The sequence below is a fragment of the Meles meles genome, chromosome 3 (assembly GCF_922984935.1).
Source record: "Meles meles chromosome 3, mMelMel3.1 paternal haplotype, whole genome shotgun sequence".
Lineage (NCBI taxonomy): Eukaryota > Metazoa > Chordata > Mammalia > Carnivora > Mustelidae > Meles > Meles meles.
Window position 1 is genome coordinate 107,111,499 of NC_060068.1, and position 22,089 is coordinate 107,133,587.

Consider the following 22,089-nt stretch of genomic DNA (forward strand, 5'->3'; position numbering starts at 1 on the left):
TAACAGCATTCCCTTCTAGTGCATGATGAAGGAAGCTTATTCTCTGATTTGCTCATAGCCATGTTACCTAACTAGTTGAAACTCTTCAGCTACCCTTTAAAGCTTTTAGAGGCTTTATCTGTTTTATTAGCAAAGTTCAGTCAAGTTTAAAGCACATGAAAAATGAGGTTCTCATGCACAACTTTCTAAGTGATGGGGTTAGTTTGGACATTTTAGACAAGGATTAAGCTGTCTAAAATAGTTGGAGGTGGTCTCCATTTAAACAAATAATATGGTTGATAATCATATCCTAATTTGCTTTTATTTAGGATTTGGTTGCATGTTGATCCCAAGAAAATGTTAAATCTTTTGCCATCTCTGGGTGTCAGTAAGGAGCCACAACTGTATTCAGTTTGGCTCAGAGGTTTCCCAGTACATACCAACTTCTTTTAGGTAATAGGAAGATTCCTGTTCCTGGCTGAATTGTATTAAAGTCAGGCTCAGATTATTATAGTGTACAGTAAGAAATACTTTGCCTAATGCTAAAATATTTTAAGGAGAAATGTAATGATCTTTAAAGACAAACTGGATGACAGAATGAATCTTTGTGTGCTGGTGTTTGGGGGTAGTCTTTGGGTTTAAGGAGAAAACTGATATATTCAAGCATGGTTATCAGCACTAAGTGAAACTTAGTGGTGTATTAATAGAATAGTTTTTGAAATTTTTTTTTGTTTGGGTTGTTTTGTTTTTTGTTTGGGGTTTTTCTTGTTTAGTTTATTTTTTAACCCTCTTAGCATTGTAGAATTCTGGGCACGAAAATCATATTGGTTTGTTTTTAACAGTAACTGTAAGGTACGCTCATAATTAACCAAAAGAGTAATTTTGAAATTGAGAGTCAGTTTATGATTATCTCTTGATAATATCACTTAAATGTAGCTTAAAAAGGGAACCACTGCAAAATGGACTCAGTAATTAAGTACATCTGAACAGAGTGAGGTTTCTAAGCACAATAATTATTGGTTGCTTAGTATATTATAGACACTGTGTTAAGTAATACACTATTTGATTTAATCCTCAAAAGAAGTACTGCCACCATTTAAAAATTTACTTATTTATTGAGAGAGAGAAGCAAACTCACCACTGTGCACAGAGCCCAATATGAGGCTTGGCTAAGTCTCACAACCCTGAGAGCATGACCTGAGCTGAAACCAAGAGTCAGATGCTCAACCAACTGAGACACACAGGTACCCCATAACAGGCTATCTTAATGTTGTCATTTCTGTGGAAGAGCATTTGTAAGAGCCAGAACGGCGAAAAGAGGGAACTTGGAGTCTTTCTGTAGTCCACATCATACTTAATTTTCTGAGTTGAAAGAAGTGTTACACATAGATCTTAAATTTAAGTTCGTGGAATATATTTATTTAGTTTCATAAGAGTCTGGTTGAATGTTAAGTTTCTTTGTGTGTTAATAAAATAACCTGCCACTTCTTTTGATATACTAAGTCCCACTTGAAGTTAGTGGAAGTTCTTCCTGGTTTATGATTGCTCCTGGTACATTCTCCAGCATTGGCTTAATGAGGACAAATGTGTACATAAGCCAGAACTGGAACTAGGGCCATGTGAATGGAACTGTGGTTGTGGATAGTTAGGATAAGGAAATAAAGCAGGTAAATATGTTTTACAAGAAAGGTGAGTGGGAAATTTTGGTTGTTTTTTCCTACTAATGTTTTCTGACCCAGCAAGAAGTAGCTCCAGATACAAGGCTGGAAGGTTTATAGTTTTCAGGGAATAAAATCATTGCCAGAGCCTGTTATAGCCAAGGACGGTGGTAAATGTGACAAACAGACAAGGATAATTTGGGTTAAGTTGCATCTGTGGGTGTTAGAATATTTTTCGACTTACCTTGACCAGGGAACCTTGTATATTTTAAAAATAATGAAGGCTTAGTCAGATAACCCATCTAAGAAGATCTGCATAGTTTGTAAACTTTGAGTCTTATGGGCATTTGGGGGGCATTTTTAAATCTTACTGTTTAGTTTAAAAGAACTTGTAGATATTTTGACTTTGAAGAAGATAGAAATATCCCAGTTAACATGACTGCCTTTCCCTCCCTGAAATATTCAGCTTCTTTTCTCCTCTACTCTAAGGAGTTCTGATACCTGATGGGGAGGGTGGTCCCCCCACACCAAGCAGTTCTGTAGTTCTTAGTGGACAGCAGCTGTGGGTGTCCTACAATTTAATCTAATTCTGGCACTACATAAAGTTAGTATCTGATCCCATAAAGTAAAGTGCTCAGGCCCACAAGACTGTCCCCATTTGTGTTAGTCTGGGCCTCTCCTGTTTCTGACCTATAGCTTTAAATTGGGGATTTAATAATTTGCTAGAATAGCCCACAGAACTTAGGGAAGCACTTCACTTATGTTCACTGTCCTTTTTTATAAGTATATATACAAATGAAGTGTACATAGGGTGAGGTCCAGAAGCGTCTGAGTATAGGAGCTTCTGTTCCTGTGGAACTGGGGGGTATTTCCTGGGCTTACCAACCAAGAGGTTCATTAAATCTTGTTCAAGGCTTTATAGAATTTAATCTGCAGACTCTCTTCTTTCACACCGCAAACCTTTCCCAGAGATAAACTCAGGTATACTGCACAGAAATTCCTTAGAAATAACAAAACCCATCACCCAGAAAATTATAAGGGCTTTAGAAGCTCTGTCAAAAGCCATGGACAAAGACCAAATATATTTCTTATACCACATAACCCTTTTTTAACATCTCCACTAAATTCCTTACATGTTGAATTTGAAGTAGTTTCGTGAGGGGTGCCTGGGTGGCTCAGTTGGTTAAGTGTCCGACTCTTGATCTCAGGGTTATGAAGTGAAACCCTGTGTAGGGGGCCGCCTGGGTGGCTCAGTGGGTTAAGCCTCTGCCTTCGGATCGGGTCATGATCCCAGGGTCCTGCGATCAAGCCCCACATCGGGCTCTCTGCTCAGCGGGGATCCTGCTTCCTCCTCTGTCTCTGCCTGTCTCTCTGCCTACTTGTGATTTGTCTGTCAAATAAATAAATTTTTTTTTTTTTTTTTTAAAAAAACAACCCTGTGTAGGGCTCCATGCCCCAGTATGGAGCCTTCTTAAAAAGAAAAATAATTTAATGAGATTGTAGACTAGGCTTTTTTTAACCTTACAGACAAATAATATGGACGGACTATTGATATGATTTGGATCGATTAAAGTATATCAGTGTGTTTGAATACCTTCCCCAAGTAAAAATTGTTGGTTAATAGAACATTTACCGAAATGATACATTGAATGTTCTCAAAGCCATGAGTTTTAGGTACTTTAATTTTTACTTAAGTTTTCCATACCTTAAAGGGCTGCTTATAACTAAAGTGATACCAGAATATTCAGGTTTTTAATTTTTTTTTTTAAGATTTTATTTATTTATTTGACAGACGGAGATCACAAGTAGGCAGAGAGAGGAGGAAGCAGGCTCCCCACCTAGCAGAGAGCCGGATGCGGGGCTCGATCCCAGGACACTGGGATCATGACCCAAGCTGACGGCAGAGGCTTTAACCCATTGAGCCACCCAGGCGACCCAGAAAATATTCAGGCTTTTAGAGAGGTGGTTTTTTTTTCCCCTCCGTTCTCTTCTGCGCAAAACCCACCACCCCAAGAAAAGTCAAGAATTAGAATGTTTTTAACTTCTTGGGAAGAGAAGAATGTAGATCAGAGTACAACTACAGACAGAGGTCTTGGTGGCCTCTCATGAGGAGGTCATGATACAGATGCCACTAACAGGTCTGAGCCATAAGAAGAGAAAGATAGGGGGAAGAAGGAGAGAGTATATTTTATAGGGTATGGTAGCGTCCTTGAGGCAACTCGCGAGTGTCATAGGTTGCTTTCCTCAACCCAGAACTAGTTCTAACAGCCGTTGTATTCAGGAATAGTGTTCTGTGCACTGTGAACCTAATGAACAATTACTGTCTTTGAATTTCAACACTTGACAGACTTCTCATTATAATAGCAGATACTCTTCCAGGAAAGGAAGGCTTACTGTGGACATACTCCTAGGTAAGCACAGTACCCAATTAGAGTAACATTTAAGGCCAAATGCCCTTTGAGTTATAGGTGTGTCTGTCTTACCCCGCCTCCCCTGACCAGTTGGACCTTTTTAGCATTAGTAGAGGGCCCTTTTTCTTAGACTTAGGGTTAAGAGTGTGCCCATTGTGGCCCCTTGTGCTGGATGTTCTGTTGTAAGAAAACTTAAAATAAATTTGGCGTCAGGGTTGAATGGTCTTAGATCCTACTTGAAGATTCAGAAGGAGAAATTTGTATCTTTTCTGTAGACCCATGGCTGGAATTGTCCCAACTGAGAACATGAAGAGCAGAAATTTCTTCAGAGTCCAGTGAATTTTCTAGGGCTCTCAGAACAGAACCCTTTCATAGGATACATTCTATAGGTATTTCTTAATTCTTCAGCAGCTTCTTACCTTAATGAGAGCGAGAAGGGATTAGAGGGGTTCAGGGTTCTTCTTTCCAACATATTGGAAATTGGGTTTCTTGTGGGCACTTTCCTCAAAGAACATGAAGGCTCCCTTTGGTAACAACTTTATCTCAAGCCACCGGATGGACACAGTTTAAACCCTTGCCTGCTGTCTATTAAGTTGGAAACTTCCTGGCAGCCTGGGTGGCTCAGTCGTAAGAGTCTGCCTTTGGCTTGGGTCACGATCCCAGGGTCCTGGGATTGAGCCCCGCATCAGGCTCCCTGCTCAGCAGGAAGCCTGCTTCTCCCTCTCCTACTCGCTTGCTGTCTCTGTCAAATAAATAAGTAAAATCTTTTTTTTTTTTTAAGTTTTTTAAAAAAGATGGAAACTTCCCTTTTTTTTTTTAAGTTTTTTTTTAAGATTTTATTTAATTTGAGAGAGAATGAGTGAGAGAAAGCATGAGAGAGGAGAAGGTCAGAGGGAGAAGCAGACTCCCCAAGGAGCTGGGAGCCCGATGTGGGACTCGATCCTGGAAGTCTGGGATCATGACCTGAGCCAAAGGCAGTCACTCAACCAACTGAGCCACCCAGGCGCCCCCCTTTTTTCTTATTTTTAAACCTTTTTTTCCTTTGAATATAAGTGAATGAAAACTTTATTTTTTGCTTTTTTTCTCACCTCCCCCTAAGTGTCATTGAGTTTAAGAGCCATAATTTCATTATCATTCATGATACAAAGATGAAAACAGATTTGACTCTTACCCATTATACATTGATCTCATTTACTGTGCTTTAATCCAGCCCTTTCTCTTTCATCTACTTAATTTGTATGTAATGGATGCATATAAGTATTCAGGTGTTTGCTCTCTCTTTTTTTTTTTTTAAAGCCTCCAAGTTCTGTATCTTTAACAGCAATTTTCAGATCCAGAGTTTTCATCCAGCCTATGATTTGTCTCTTGTCACCATCCTTCCTGTCCATTTCAGAGGACTTGACATTTTCAGATACCTGACAACTGCCTCTTGTCATGCAGATAACTTGGGGATATTGGGCACATGCTCTTCTGTTTTCATTTGATCCTCTAAGGTCTCCTTTAGAAGAGTGATCCTAGTCAAAACAAAAGATTGTCTTTTCCCTACCATGTTTGAGGCCTTCAGATGAGATTTTCCCCCAAACTCACATCTAGGTATATGAAAAATGAAGCCCACAAATGCATTTTTACTACTAACCAGTCAACTTACAAGCTTCATCAAATATCTGCTGTAAGTTAGACACTGGACATTTGGAAGAAATGTATAATACAATGAGAGCATGGTCTGACACACAACCATGGATTCATGATATGAACCATTTCCAGAACTAGAGAATAACACAGTACATGTTGAAGCGGGCATAGTGTAAACAGATGATTAGGGTCTGGAATGAGGTGTTGGACATTGTCAGAAACCAAAAGAGAGATGGTGTAACTGCTACAGCAAATTTCCTAGGGGAGGCAATTATTGTCATAGAATGTTACCTAGGGCAGTTGTAGTATTTGGGTGATACAGTATCTTCGATACAGTGGTGGAGTGGAGCTGTAACTGATCTGCAGCTTTGAAATTGTAATTGACATTCATTCCTGATTGAAAGCCAGTTAGTCTAAAATTAGATTCAAGAGCTTTGTGTTGGTTGATGGTTGGTGAGCTGTCAGGGTATTGAAATAGCGCAGAGCATTTGTGCATGTGTGCCTTGTTCATAAAGTTGGCATGACAGAGCTGAAGACAGTCCCAACAGTTTGCCTTTCAACCTAAATAAACCTTAGCTTGCAAGTAGTGAAAATGTGCTGATCCCCAAACAGGAATTCCTTAATACCTCTGGATATTTTTAGCTTTTTACTAAAAAAGAGTTTTCTTCCTTTCTTGGCTACCCCCATTTTCTGGCATCTTCTGGGCTTCCACTTAAGCAAGGAGGAGCCTCAGGAAGGACAGGGTTAGAGATTTATGACTGAGGTATGTTTTAGTAAAGTAATAAAACTAGTTTTCTGAAGATGAATTGAATAGCATATATACTCCTCAGGACAGCTCTGTGAGGAAACTACTACGACCATTTAATGGATGAAGAAATTGAAATACAGAAAGGTTAGGTAGCTTGCGTCTTACCACAACCTAGTAAGGGGCAGTGCTAGATTTTCTGTTCCCACTTTTCTGGTTTCAGAGCCTGTGATCCTATTATACCACACTGCCTTGCTCTTTGAAATTTCTTTTGCTAAGTAGAAACATCTTCCGTTCCCTTTTGAAAGGACTCATGTCCAAGGAGGTTTGCATTTTACTGGAGGGAGCAGGTGTGCTGGATGTAGGAGCAAAGATAAAAGGAAAACAGATATGCTTTTTTGCATATCTACCCAAGGAAGAACTTGGGAACCAAACATACTCTTAATGAGCATCGCTGGTGAGAGAAATAACTTGCTTTTTTTTTTTTTTTTTTTTTTTAAGATTTTATTTATTTATTTGACAGAGCGAGATCACAAATAGACAGAGAGGCAGGCAGAGAGAGAGAGAAGGAAGCAGGCTCCCGCTGAGCAAAGAGCCCGACGTGGGACTCGATCTCAGGACCCTGAGATCATGACCTGAGCCGAAGGCAGTGGCTTAACCCACTGAGCCACCCAGGCGCCCGAGAAATAACTTGCTTTTAAATCCTTCCCCAGAAGTTCATTTTGTGTATTAGAACAGTAACAGGAGGGCAGTGGCTTTTGTTTTATTTGAAAAATACTTGCATTGTGGTAAAGAAACATTAGGGTGAACTGTCTAATTTACAGGATCCCATGTAGACCTGGCCCCTAAAGCTGGTTGTGATTGATAATCAAGGCTTCACCTTGATGTATGAATACTAGAGAAAGTTTCCAGCTTCTGCTGGTCCTTGGTGGAACATTCTACTAGGTTACATTTTGTGAAGTTGTTAAAAACTTTTTAATGTTTATTTATTTTTTTTTTAGAGCAGGGGTCAGAGGGAGAGAGAATGTTAGGCAGGCTCCACACCTACAGTGGAGCCCGATGTAGGGCTTGATCTCAAAATCCTGAGATTATGATTTGAGCTGAAAACAAGAGTCCGACGCTGTACCAACTGAGCCACCCAGGCGCCACTATAATTTTTCTTTTCAAGACAAAATAAATGCCTGTAACTGTAGAAAAATACACCAGATACATGCATTTTTGTTTTGGATGAATAAGTAATTGTAGTGCTGTTAAGCATAAGCTACTAAAATGAACCTTTGTAAACTTTCTGCTGGAAATTTTTGCTGAACAGGTGAGTTATTCTGTTTTCTATGATAGAAGGAGCTCCTTTAGTGTCTCAGTATGTTCAGATCTTGGGCTTTGTCCTCTCTGGTAATGGCATCTGACCCTGAGGTCAGTTGGATAAACCAATTTCAAGTAATTCCTTGAACAGTAAAGCCTTTTGAACAGTAACAGAATCCTCCCTCCTCGCTTGGTATTCTGCAAGCTCTTTATAAAAAGCAGCCCCATCCGCCTCTAACCAGTATCAGAGATGATGGGGGTGGGGGAGGGGGGAGCAGCAGGGCATCAGGTTGAAGATGAACAAAATTAAGGGTAGCAAAAGAAGACTCTTTGGAAGTGTTGGTTTTATTTTATTAAAGACTATGGTTTGGGGGTTTTGGCAAAGCTAAAGCTGGGTCAGTCATTTCTATGCAAGTGTTAGCTCTTCTCCAAAACTAGCAAATTTTTCATTGGTATTTTGTATGGTAGTTTAGAATAAATCTCTAGTGTTGGTATAGAAGAGACTATATAGGGAAGATCTTATTTCTCACTTTGGGAATTAACCATTTGTTTATTTATCAAATTCATGTGCCATAATGATTTGTGCCCTTAAGCTTATATAGACAGTGTAAGTAGCATGGACAGTGTAAGCAGCATGTTATTTCAGTTTCCAATACTTGGTGGAAGAGAGAAAATGGGGTCAGATCTTTGAAATGACTGATAACCAGACAGAAGTAGTGACTGTCTGTGGGTTATATCAAAATAATGTGAACCCATACCATAGCTGTAGGATGAAGCTGTTCAAGCTTTTATATAATAAAATTTTTTAAAGTTCTAGAGGGGAATGGATTTCTGTATTTCTCCCTTATGATAAATTTCAAAGCCATTTCTAGTGTTCTGGCCATACTATTTTGAACTGCATTTTTGGTTTGGTTCATTTGTTCTGTTGGAAGATTTGGTAAGATTTGTTGGAAGATTTAGTCCAAGAAAGGTAATTACCACCTACCAGAAGTTACCTTTTATTTCTGAATTTAACTCAGATTTATTTTTATAAAGATTTATTTATTTGACAGACAGAGATCACAAGTAGGCAGAGAGGCAGGCAGAGAGAAGGGGAAGGAGGTCCCCCACTGAGCAGAGAGCCAGATGCAGGGCTTGATCCCAGGACCCTGAGATCATGACTTCAGCCAAAGGCAGAGACTTAACCCGCTGAGCCACCCAGGCGCCCCTGGACTTGACTTACTCGGATTCTAATAAGACTTGACCCCTCTCCCTTCTAGCTGTGCTGTGATGTTTCTGAAGGTACTATTAAAGAGCAGAGGGGTAGGGTACAACAAGGTAGAGTTCCATCTTGTTACCTTTTAGTGAGCCCTTAGTATTTGCTATCCATGCTAGGCACATGACATATATTACAGAATTCTCATGACCTTGTGAAGAAAGTAGAAACCGAGGCCCAAAGAGGTTCATTTATGTAAGTTGCTGTAGGTTATACAGATAAGACATGATGACATAAAACCAAATCTGTTATATAAATCTGTGCTCCTGGGGTGCCTGGATGGCTCAAAAGAGCATGTGACTCTTGATGTCAGGATCATGGGTTCAAGCCCCACGTTGGGCATAGAGATTACTTAAAAATAAAAAAATCTTGGGGCAACTGGGTGGCTCAGTGGGTTGAGCCTCTGCCTTCAGCTCAGGTCATGATCTCGGGGTCTTGGGATCGAGCCCCACATAGGGCTCTCTGCTTGGCAGGGAGCCTGCTTCTCCCCTCTCTCTCTCTGCCTGCCTCTCTGCTTACTTGTGATCTCTGTCAAATAAGTAAATAAAATCTTTTTAAAAATTAAAATAAACTTTTAAAATTCATTAAAAAAAAAATTCTGTGCTCCTAACCAACTTCCTACACTGTTCCCATATTAAACCCATATCAGAAAGATTGCTATAGTCTCAAACTTTAAACTTGGTTTTGCATGTTTAGTAAAAAGAAAAATAGAAACCCCATTGTGAATAAAAAAGCATCTGACTTCTGCATGGGTCTCACGGCTCTGTGCTCAGCCAGGAGTCTACTTATTCCTCTTCTCTCCCTCTGCACCTCCCTCCCACTCATGTTCTTGCACTCGCCCTCTTTCCCTCTCCCTCTCTCCCTCTCCCTCTCTCATATAAATTAAAATCATAAAAAATGTACATGGACAAAGCAGTAGAAATTGGTGAGGAACTTGTTAATTTACAGCTGGTGATCCATATAATGTGGCTAGCTTAGCAATTCCCAGAAATGATTTGACTGAGATTTAAGTGGAAATTTTTGAGCTTGGAAAGGGGATGATGGGAATCCTTGGCCACCCATATGTTAGGCACAACCCCAGTCATCAAACATTGGGATGAAAGTTGGGGAGCATACCCTCTAAATCCCAACAAAGAGTGTGGTCAGCAGTCTACTTCCTCCTGGTCCTAAACTGAAAGTAATTCTGTTAAGTAGGGGTGATGAAATCTGTGGCAAGCATTTGGTGTGCAGTGGGTGTTCTGTCCTGGAAAAGTTGGACCATTCATTGTGGTTGTATTGCTGCTAGGGTAAATGACAGCAGCTTACCTACAGCAGGTGGGCTCAGTTTGTCTTCGGTAAGCTGGGATGAATTCATGGAATCTCTGGCTTCAGCTGGCCAAGAAATCCTGCTAAAAGTCACAGAAAGCAAGCCAGACCCAGTGATTCTCAGCCCTAGTCACACATCAGAATTGATAGAATTGTATTTGAATCAGTCTTTCTAAAAATTGAGGCTCCCTCTTTTTTTTTTTTTTTTAAGATTTTATTTATTTATTTGACAGAGATCACAAGTAGGCAGAGAGGCAGGCAGAGAGAGAAGGGGAAGCAGGCTCCCCGCTGAGCAGAGAGCCCGATGTGGGACTCGATGCCAGGACCCTGAGATCATGACCTGAGCCGAAGGCAGAGTCTTTAACCACTGAGCCACCCAAGCGCCCCGAGGCTCCCTCTTCTAATCACCATGACCTTCACTGTCCCTATTCAACAGCAATTGAATCAGAATAGAGGACGGGGATATCTTTCTGTATATGAGCATTTATTTTTTTGTTTCGCTCTTTTAGAAAACCCCTCAAGGATTCAGGGTTCTCATGCAAATAGTGGTTGTCAGTGGACAACCTTGTGTGAACCATGTTGGTTTTTTCCAGCTACCTTTCTAAACTGTTCGTGAGCATTACTGATGATGAACCTTGATAAAATCTTTACAAGTCAAAGAGTGCCTAGATTTTCTTTGCTTGTTATTTGTCAGAAGGCATGTTGAAATCTAAAGGCTACAACTATGTGAGACCTAAAGTACACACACCCCATAGCCCAAGCTTTGCTCTGAATACCTTGCATTTTCTATCTTAAGGCATTTCAGTCCTGACACTTCAGGTGACCTTATACATGTTTCCCTGTCCATAATGCTTGGGGTACATGAAACCTTGGATGAATAACTGGTGGTACAGTCGTAACCTCCCATGTTAGGTAGAGAAACTTTTCTTCAAAGTTTATTTGAGACTGAAGGAAGGAAAAGCTGTTAGCTCTTTATTTAAAATTCTCTTCCTTCCTGAATTTTGTCTTGTTTTATTTACTTTCCGCATTTAATCTATTTACAACTACTTCCTTCTGTCTCCTCTGTTTTGTTGCTCAGAAGTTAGTTTCATCAGAAGCATTGATGAATCTTGTTTGATAAGGGAAAGTACCCCAGATATGGTGATAACAAGAAGGAATCCAAGAGCAGAGGCCCTGGGAAGCCTTTTATGCCACATTGTTGTATGCTTTGTCTGGCTTTGCCCAGTTTTTACAACCTGCGCATGAATCATTGCTGTACCTCACAATTCACTGACTCTGAGTGTCTTTCAATTTTAGAAAAAAGATATAGGGACAAAGCAGAACAGTAGATAAAAAATGTTAAATTTTAAAAAGGATGTAGTTTGCATATGTGTCCAGCAACTCCTTGGTGAAAGCTTTACTTCACTTCTTCCTGTGGGTTGTTTTGGTTACTTTCAAATGAAATACTCAGCTTCCTTGATTTTATTTTGGTGTTTACAAAAACTGGTCTAACAACCTTGATTGGCTTACCTTGGGGATAAATGAGCATTTATTTTGTTTGGAAACTTTCCTGGAAAAACTTTAATCTCCTTCTATTAAACCCAACATACAAAAAAAAAAAAAAAAAAAAAATCAGGGGCGCCTGGGTAGCTCAGTGTGGTTAAAGCCTCTGCCTTCAGCTCAGGTCATGATCCCAGGTTCCTGGGATGGAGGCCCCCCCCCCCCCCCGCATCTGGGCGCTCTGCTCGGCAGGGAGCCTGCTTCCATTCCTCTCTCTGCCTGCCCCTCTCCCTACTTGTGATCTCTGTCAAATAAATAAATTTTTTAAAAAACCTTTAAAAATCAGGTATTATAAAATAGCCTTTAAGTTTTTAAGGTGGAGGCCATCCACCTAACAATGAATTTAAAAACTGAAGGTGTTTCCACCACCACCATCCCACATGGAATAGAAAGAGGCATAAAGGGGCGCCTGGGTGGCTCAGTGGATTAAGCCGCTGCCTTCGGCTTAGGTCATGATCTCAGGGTCCTGGGATCGAGCCCCGCATCGGGCTCTCTGCTCTGCAGGGAGCCTGCTTCCTCCTCTCTCTCTGCCTGCCTCTCTGCCTACTTGTGACCTCTCTCTCTGTCAAATAAATAAATTAAAAAAAAAAAAATCTTAAAAAAAAAGAGGCATAAAGGCAAACTAATGAAAGGTACTTTTTTAAGTATTAATCAAAATTCAGAAGGAGTAAGAGGCCAAAACTAGCTTTCAAGTAGTGTTTAGATTTAGCAGTTTATCTACCACTTTTTTTTTTTTGGCAGGCCTACATTTCTGAATTGCTTAAGTAGAAACCTGTGGCAAGATACTATTCTCAGGTGTCTTCACTATGCGCTGTCTAGAGTGTTACATGGATGAAAGTGTAGGGTTGATTGTCCCCCTTTGGTGCAGTACAGCAAAGTTGCTTAATGAATACTTATCAGCTTAACCTATCTGCAGTGGAAAGTAAGTAGCTACTTATCTTAAGGTCATTGGTTTGTCCTCTGCATGATTATCTTGCTTTAAGGCTTTCCTTCAGGCATTTTGGGTTTACTGAGTGAATCTGTCCCAACATCCTCGTTATCCTCAAACTTCCATCCTTTGGGGTTTGGTGTCTGTTTGCTTCCTGAGCTAAGTGTGCTTCACCCCTGCTATCCTTGGAGCCCCTTCTCATTCCATTCCCTACTGATTGCCTCTTTGCTAGTTCCATCTCCTAGGAAACTACTCTGTAAATCAGGGCATGTCAGCTTTTAAAAACTGAACCCTTTTGAGAAATAATTCCTTTGGTCCCTAAAGATTCCAGGATCCCATAGGGTAGAGAAATGAGTTCTCTTGATAACTCTTAGTCTGAAACAAGCACAAGATAGTAAGGTCAGTATTAAAATGTGTTGTCTTTTTTCCCCATCTTCTGTATTTTCATATTGTGCATGTGCATAAATTGACAGCCCCTGTGTAGAGACAGGTAGGTGGCAGCTACAAGAGAGTCCATGTTTGAAGTTAAAATGACTTGCCTAATGTTTCCAGTCCCTCCCACAGCAACCTCCTTTTCTCCTCCTTGACCTGTGGAGTTTGACATAACTGCATATAAAATTATCAGAAAGGTTCTTTGGAATTTCCTTTTTAGGAGCCTAGCAAGATAAATTATTGGAAGAATAGCAGTTTGTTACAGGTGGTTGCATAAAAATAGGATCCAGTGAACTCACTGACTGTAAAGAGCATTTTTCTTTTTTTGTAATAGAAGATACCAGTTTGTTTCATTTGGGAATTCTTTTTCCATCTAGTTCAGAAACTGGAACATGGCCACAGGTAGAATAGTATGTAGAATTTTGGATTTCTAGACACCTTGTCCTGATTTAGAAAAGTTCTTTTTGTAGTTACACTGAACATTAAAATGAAAAGCATTTTAGAGAGTGGTACGCCTGACTTAATGTGTGTTTGTGTGTGCATGAGCAAGGGATTGTTTTGAAGCAGCTTTGCTTTGTGGTCATTTTGAATGTGCTTGTAATGCCAAGTGAAGCTGCTCTTTTTAAGTCGGCTTGATTACTTGTTGGCTAGAATACTTGTTCCCCTACTGGGGGTGGCAGCAGAGTACATAGTATCCATCCTTTACCATGTACTGTCTCTCACTGATCAACCTGTATTGAGTAGAGTATCACAAAAGTTATGAACTTGCCTTGTGTTTTTAATAGAAACCCCAACAGAAACAATGCCAGTTTCAAAGATAGAAAATAAGCCAATAACCTGAGAGTAAGTACTTTGATAGTTGGAAGGGCTGAATGAATATAGGCAGCTTGTCTGCTTATAGAGAAAACGTGTCTGACGAGAGAACCTGTGGGATTTACCACTAGGAGAAAACTTTGAAAGGGCAGGGTCTTGTGTAAATGAGGTCCCTTTCTACCACTAATACTGCAGAAAAACAAATTTGTGAAATTAATATTACTATAAATGATAAATATGATATGATATAATATATTGGCTCCGTTTATACAGAAGCTGTTAGATTTGGGACTATTAATTTCCTGTATATGTGTGTTTATAGATTTGAGTCTGTTCATATTGCCACTCATTCTCCTTATAAAACTGATAATCTGGGGGTTTTTTAGCATAATTAACAATTGTTAGAACATTTCTCAAAAAACCTTTGGCTTTTCTAGTAAGCTATCAGGTTAAAAGATGAAAAGATTTTAAAAGGAGTCTCATGGTGCTTGCTTCAGCAGCACATATACTGAAAAGAGTATCATGTTACGTGTCTTTTCCATAGTTTGTTTTTTTAGTAACAGCTTTATAGATACACAATTTTATATACTGTAAAATTACTCATTTTTAAAATAATTTTTATTTTTATAAACATATAATGTATTATTAGCCCCAGGGCTGCAGGTCTGTGAATCGCCACACTAAACTAATCATTTACACACTTCACAGCACTCACCATAGCACATACCCTCCCCAATGTCCATAACCCCATCACCCCATTTTTATTTATAAGATTTTATTTATTTAGATGGGGGAAGGTTAGAGGGAGAAGCAGACTCCCTGCTGAGCAAGGAGCCCAATGTGGGCCTTGATCCCCAGACTCCAGGATCATGACCTGAGCTATGAAGGCAGAGATTTATCCAACTTAGCCACCCAGGAGCCCCTCTTTATCTATTTTTCAAGTAAGCTCTATGCCCAACATGGAGCCCAGACTCAGAACTCTTGAGATCAAGAATCACATGCTCCACCAACTGAGCCTAGCCAGGCACCCCAATTATGCCCCCCTTCACTTGGGGGCAGGTTTGGGTTTTGCTGCTGCTGCTGTTTTGAAGAATTTATTTAAATAATTTCTACACCCACAACCCCAAGATTAAGAGTTGCATGCTCTCCTGAGCCAGCCAGTTACCCTCTTAATTGCCCCCTTTTTAAAGGACACAGTATACTGGTTTTTTGAGAGTTCTGCAGCAATCACTACTATAATTTTAGACCGTTTTTATTGACCCAGAAAGACGCTTCCACCCTTCCCTCCCCCATATGCATTACTAGTCACTCCCCATTCTACCTTGGCAGTCACTCTGCTTTTTCTGCCTCTAGGTTGCCTGTTCTGCACATTTCATATAAATGAAACTATAAAATGTGTGGGTTTTGTGACTGCATTTACTTGGTATAAGGTAAAATATCCATACTCCATTCCTTTTTATTGCTGAATAATATTCCATTATATGAATATACCACATTTTGTTACACGTTCATTAGTTGGACATAGGGTTTTTTTTTCTTTTTGACTGCTGTTACTAATGCCTTGTGAACATGAGTTTTGTGTGTACATATCTTTTCATTTCTCTTGCGCATGTACCTAGAATGGTATGCTATGGATGGATTGGCTGGATCATGTGTTAACTGTTGAACCTTAGATGAATAGCAAATACTTTCTCCCTTTCTGTGAGTTGTCTTTTTACTTTCTTGATGGTGTCCTTTGAAGCACAAAAGTTTTTAATTTTTATGAACTCCGTGATCTAGATAATCTATTACTTTAAATATTTTATTTATTGTCATAGAGCGTACACAAGCAGGAGGAGCAGCAGGCAGAGGCAGAAGCAGGCCCCAGCACACACACACACACAGACACACACCCCTCCCAAGCAAGACCAAGCAAGGAGCCTGATGTGGGACTCCATTGCAGGTCCCCAGGATCACAGCCTGAGCCGAAGGCAGACAGTTAACTCAGTCACCCAGGCATCCCAATAATCTAATATTTTAAATAGTAACTTTTCCATCCTGTTTGGGTATTGAGAGTTGAGTATATTGGCATTTCCTAAAATTGAGAGATGAGAGTAGCATCTGAATTAAGGAATACAACTTAAAGGAACCGTTTTTGAGAAGGGGCCATGTAGAGTGAACTCTCCCTCCCTTCATTTTAATACGTATCCAGGTTGAGAACTGCTCCGTCAAGGAGACAAATGTGTGCTTTAAATTTTTTTTATCGTAAATGAACTTTTTTTTTCCAACCTTCGTATTGTGGCAGAGTACACATGTAAAATTTAACCATCTTAGCCATTTTAAGCATACAGTTTAGTAGTGTCAAAAATACATTCACACTGTTACGCAGCCAGTCTCCAGAACTCTTCATCTTGTAAAACTGAAACCACACTAAACAATAGACACCCTATTTCCCCTTCCCCCCAGCAACCACTGTTCTGTCTTTGAGAATTTGACTATTCTAGATAACTCATATAAGTGGAATTATATTGTATGGTTTTTGTATTTGGCTTATTTCCCTTAGCATAAATTGTTCAAGGCTAATACATATTGTAGCATGTGTCAGAATTTCCTTTACGACTGAATGAGATTCTGAGTGCTTGGATGGCTCAGTGGGTTAAGCCTCTGCCTTCAGCTCAGGTCATGATCTCAGGGTCCTGGGGTCGAGGCTCACATGGGGCTCTCTGCTTAGTGGGGAGCCTGCTTCCCCCCACCCCCACCCCTGCACTGCCTGCCTCTCTGCCTACTTGTGATCTCTCTCTATGTCAAATAAATAAATAAAATCTTAAAAAAAAAAAAAAAAGACTGACTAATATTCCACTCTATCTCTGTGGCACTTTTTGTGTTACTCTTCATGCAAAAGATGGATAGGTGGACATGAGTTCTGTCTGTCTTTTGGCTCTTGTGAATGTTGCTGCTATAAGCATTAGTGCACAAGTATCTGTTTGGTTCCCAGCTTTCACTCTTTGGAGGATAGACCCATAAGTGGAATTGCTAGATCATCTGGTGATTCTCTGTTTAATTATGTGAACAACTGCCATACTGTTATCCATAATGGCTGTATGATTTAACATTACTACCAGCAAGGCATTGGGTTCTCATATCTCCACATCTTTGCCAACATGTTTTGTTTTTTGATAGTAACATTTCAGTGGCTGTGAAGTGGTTTTGTGTTTTGATTTGCATTATCCTAATGATTAGTGATGAGTTGATATCTTTTGGTAATGTAGTTTTGTGTGTGCTTCAGGTAGAACTAGAAATACCGAAATGAGATGTTGTTAATAAGTATCTTCAGATAATGTAGTTAAAAAGATGATGTTGGCATCATAGATAGAGGTTGGTGGCTGCTCAAAAGAGCCTTCCCATATTGGCAAGGACTTGGTAGTAGTACCCTCCATGGTTCAGAATTTGGTCCTCGTTTTTTAGTTCTGGAAGCTGGAATTTGTTTGAGCACCCAGAATTAACCAGGTCCTCAGTGTATGCTGTGTGTGGTGTATAAATCCTCTCAAAATCAACAGTGATGAATATGTAAAGTACATTTAGGGATACACCTAGAGTGAGTGTGTGGTTTCCTAACTGGGATATTCGTGTGAATTCCAAGACTCTCCTTTCCCATTATCACTTTACTTAGGGTGCTAAATTAATGATTGTAAATTTTCATGGTGAGCCTGGAATTTAAAGGGGGCAGGGGCAGACAGGATGATATTCAGTTGTTATTTCATGTAAACTTTGTAAAGACTTGTTGCATCATCCTGTGACCGGAATCTCCCACTGACAGAACCATCAGATTCCAGGCCTTTGCCATGGACTCTTTCAAATTCCAGCCTGTTGTAAACCTCCTTATGAAAACTTCTCTCTTTACCCTTGAAGAATGAGGAGTTCCTGAGCATTCCTTAAAGTGCTGCCTTTTCTTTACATAGCTAAGATTTATTCATATAATTGAGTACTGGAGCGCCTGGGTGGCTTAGTTGGTTAAGTGTCTGACATTGGCTCAAGTTACGATCTCAGGGTCCTGGGATTGAATCTGACATCAGGTTCCCCACTCATTGGGGCATCTGTTTATGTTTCTCCCCCTGCTTGTGCTCTCTCTCTCAAATAAATAAATAAAATCTTTAAATTAAAAACAAATAATGGGGGCACCTGAGTGGCTCAGTGGGTTAAGCTTTGATCACACTGCAGTTCTGCCTTCCTGGTCACCTGGGGAGTGACTGGTTTCTATTTTAGGGGACTATCATCAGCTCACTGTACTAATGATAAGCATGAATTTAAACTCCTCACTCTTCACTTACGTGGTACTTGAACCTCTGATGTTTTTCTTTCTCCCACAGCAATGGCACAAGCATGATATCATTGATCATTCCTCCCAAAGACCAGATTTCACGAGTGGCAAAAATGTTAGCAGATGAGTTTGGAACTGCATCTAACATTAAGTCACGAGTAAACCGCCTTTCAGTCCTGGGAGCCATTACATCTGTACAACAAAGACTCAAACTTTATAACAAAGGTAATCTAGAGCTTGATCATTTTCCTCCTCTACTTTGTCTTGGTTATATTTTCCATTTTGATTCCCTGATGCTCTTGGTTACTAATGGTTTTTTGATGTTTTTGGGGGGGGTTGTTTTGTTTTGTTTTGTTTTCAGATATTTATCAGCAATGTCCCTTTGGTTGGAATTTAAAGCCTTTTTTTTTTTTTTTTAAAGATTCTTTAAAGTAGTAGTTACTTAAAGACATAAATCCTCCCTTTTAAAACGTCTCAATAATTTTTGAAATTATGGAGAGAACTCTCCAGGAGAGATTTGCAAATATTTCTGCTTTATTTAAATTAAGATTTAAAGGAACCAGGGACATGGGGCACCTGGCTGGCTCAGCTGATAGAGCATGTCACTGTTGATCTCCAGGTTGTACATTTGAGCCCCATGCTGTGTATAGGGATTACTGAAAAATAAAATCTTTTTTAAAAATTCAAAATAAGGGAGCAGGGACAGTAGACTGTTGGAATATTTTCTATTAATTGAGGAAAATTAGCTGTGGATTTAAGTAGAGAAATTGTGTTTTTTGCAGTACCTCCAAATGGCCTGGTTGTTTACTGTGGTACAATTGTAACAGAAGAAGGAAAGGAAAAGAAAGTCAACATTGACTTTGAACCTTTCAAACCAATTAATACGTCATTGTATTTGTGTGACAACAAATTCCATACAGAGGTAAGAAGTTCAAGCACAGAATATTGTCACCATTCCAGAAAGAAACCGCATACCCATTAGCAGTCATTACTGATCCTTGCTTCATTCCTGTCCCACAAGATCTCTCTGCTCTGGGCCATGACTGATCTTTACTGTCTCTCTAGATTTGCTTATGTTGGGCATTTCATATAGTGGGTGGCTTTTTGCAACTGGTTTCTTTAAGTACATCAGTACTTCATCCCTTTTTATCACCAAGTGATACTTGGCCCCATTTTATTTTTCTGTTCATCAGTTGATGGGCATGTCTGTTTGGCTATTAGGAATAATGCTGCTCTGAACATACATGTATGGATTTTTGGATGACAGAATGTTTTCATGGGAGAGAGGCGGCTATATGCTTAGGAATGGAATTTCTGGGTAATATGGTAACTGTTTAACCTTTTGAAGAATTGCCAGACTGTTTTCTAAGTCATTGTATCACAAGGCTAGCTGTTTCAAAAAAATAAAAAGACTTTACATTTATCATGACACAGTGACAAAATCATTCAGCATGTTTGAGGAAAGTGCTAAACTGAGTTTAGAGAACTAGTTAGAGGTGAAGATGTAATTGCCTAACCTGATCTCTGTCTCTTCCTATATACCCATGATACTTGGGTATTCTAGCACCCTTAGTTTTCAGCTTACAAATTACAAATCTTGAGGCCTGTAAGAGCTTTTTTCACCCCTATGAGACTTCTGAGTGACAGAGCTGCCATAAGATGAAATTTAAGGATGGAAAGGAAGCCTCATTAGAGTGACCTAAATCAGTCAACAGTAGAACAATCAGGAATTCACAGCTGGCTCCTAGTTCAGTCTTTTGCTTTTCGTCGACCTAGGGAAAAACCTCTACAGTGGAATTAGAACTGACATTTGTCGACACAGTTTACAGTGGATGATTTTTGCTAACTTGACAGAAAGTCCAATTCCAGTTGGATCTTGGTTTGTTGCATTGATGGTTGAGACTTTCTCTTGGCTGTCTTGCCAACCTCCTCTGGCAAAAGCTTCATTGGGAAGATCTTACCTGGTCCTACTTACCTGTATCTAGTAAAATCTCTAGATTCTGAGTCTTGTTAATTTAAATAGTACCTGCTACTCGTGTTATCTAGCTTTAAACTTACTTATTAAGCTAGCTTCATTGGTATTTCTAAACCTTAACTCTTCTAAGGTACTGTTTAATCTTGCTAGCTTTGTTTATTTTGGCTTTTAATCGATATGTTGATAACTAGATATGAATATGACATATTGCACCACACAGTTTATGTCCTGTTTAATCAGGATAATTACACATTCTTACAAAGGGTAAGTATTCCCTGAAGAGCAGAATTACTGAAAGCCTAAAATCAGTCAAGCTACTTAACAGGTTGTGATGTAATGTGCGTAACATTCATGTCTTAATGCTAATTATCAGACATGGTGTAGTTAAAGATTGATTCTTAATGATTAATCTGCTTTCTGGTCAATTCTTAAAAGAAATTTTCTTCCCTAGTTAAAATGGAATGTGTATTTCTTAGCTCCAAAAAAGCCTGGACCCTAGCAATTAGTAATTTAGCAGGTGCACAGACTCCCATCATGAAAACTTGCCCATCTATGTGGGTTCCCAGGACTGTTTAAATATTTGCTCTTTCAGGAGGGAGAACTACAGGGATGTAATGACATGCTAACCCAGAAGGCGGGGTTTCTGCCACAAAACCCAAATCATTTAGCTATATAAATACCTTTAAAATAATATTTTTAAATCCTGGTATCATTATATCATAGGAGTTAAGTAAAATATCTCTGACATAGGTGTTAAGTGAAATATCTCAAAACTAGATCTTTTTATAGACTTTTTTTTCCTGGTATTTTTTTTACTCCTAGAGCCCTACTCTATAGAGTTGATTTATAGGATACTCTTTGCTATAATGAATACTGCCTGTTGATGCTGGGGTTGTACAGAAAGTAGCTTTTGGAGGTTGGTTTTTTGTTGTTGTTGGTTTGGTTTTTTGAGGTTAGACTTTGATTTTGAACGTGATGTTCCATGGCTTGCCATCACTCTAAATCAAATCAAGGACTAGAATGAATCTGAACCCTAGATCTCTGTTGGTTTTTTTTCCTGCATCTGGTTCAAAGTTGTACATATGGGTTAGTTATAACTGAAGTCTAACTTACTCCATAAAATGGCTTTTCTAAGTATTCATACTATCTTGGATGGGGTGAAAGTGCTTGCATATGTCCTTTTAGACTTTGTCTTGACCCTAGAAAAGCTTTGGGATTTATTTTATGGTACTTACGTTTGCTTTCCAGGCTCTTACAGCACTACTTTCAGATGACAGCAAGTTTGGCTTCATTGTAATAGATGGTAGTGGTGCACTTTTTGGCACACTCCAAGGAAACACAAGAGAAGTCCTGCACAAATTCACTGTGGATCTCCCAAAGAAACACGGTAACACAGGAAGAGAACATGAGCCCACTTTCGTTGTGTCTAGCAATAAGGAAATGAATACTACAGTTGACCCTTTAAAAGTGTGGAGGTTAAGGGCACCATCCCAGCTGCACATAACTTTTATTGAATATCTGCATATTTAACTTTTGACTCCCCCAAAACTTACCTACTAATAACCTGTTCCTGGGAAGCCTTAGCATTAACGTAAACAGTCGATTAACATGTTAGTATGTTATATTGTATTTTGTACTGTATTTTTAAAGTTAGAGAAAAGAAAATGTTATTAAAATCATATGGAAGAGAAAATACATAATACAGAACTATTCGGTACTTATCCAAAAAATTTCATGTATAAGTGGACCCACACAATTCAAACCTTTATTATTTAAGGGTCAACTGTGGGGGGTCTGGTGACTGGCTCATTTGGTGGA

General features: G+C 39.4%; 1 protein-coding gene across 1 annotated transcript in view; it reads left to right on the forward strand.

Annotated features, from left to right (window-relative positions):
- Positions 1 to 22,089, forward strand: part of ETF1 (eukaryotic translation termination factor 1) — a 31,633-nt gene that overhangs the window by 2,254 nt on the left and 7,290 nt on the right. Inside the window, exons 3-5 of the mRNA XM_046000559.1 lie at positions 18,346 to 18,521; positions 19,079 to 19,218; positions 21,520 to 21,658. Of these exons, the coding sequence (XP_045856515.1) occupies positions 18,346 to 18,521; positions 19,079 to 19,218; positions 21,520 to 21,658 (455 nt within the window). The remainder of the gene's footprint in view (positions 1 to 18,345; positions 18,522 to 19,078; positions 19,219 to 21,519; positions 21,659 to 22,089) is intronic.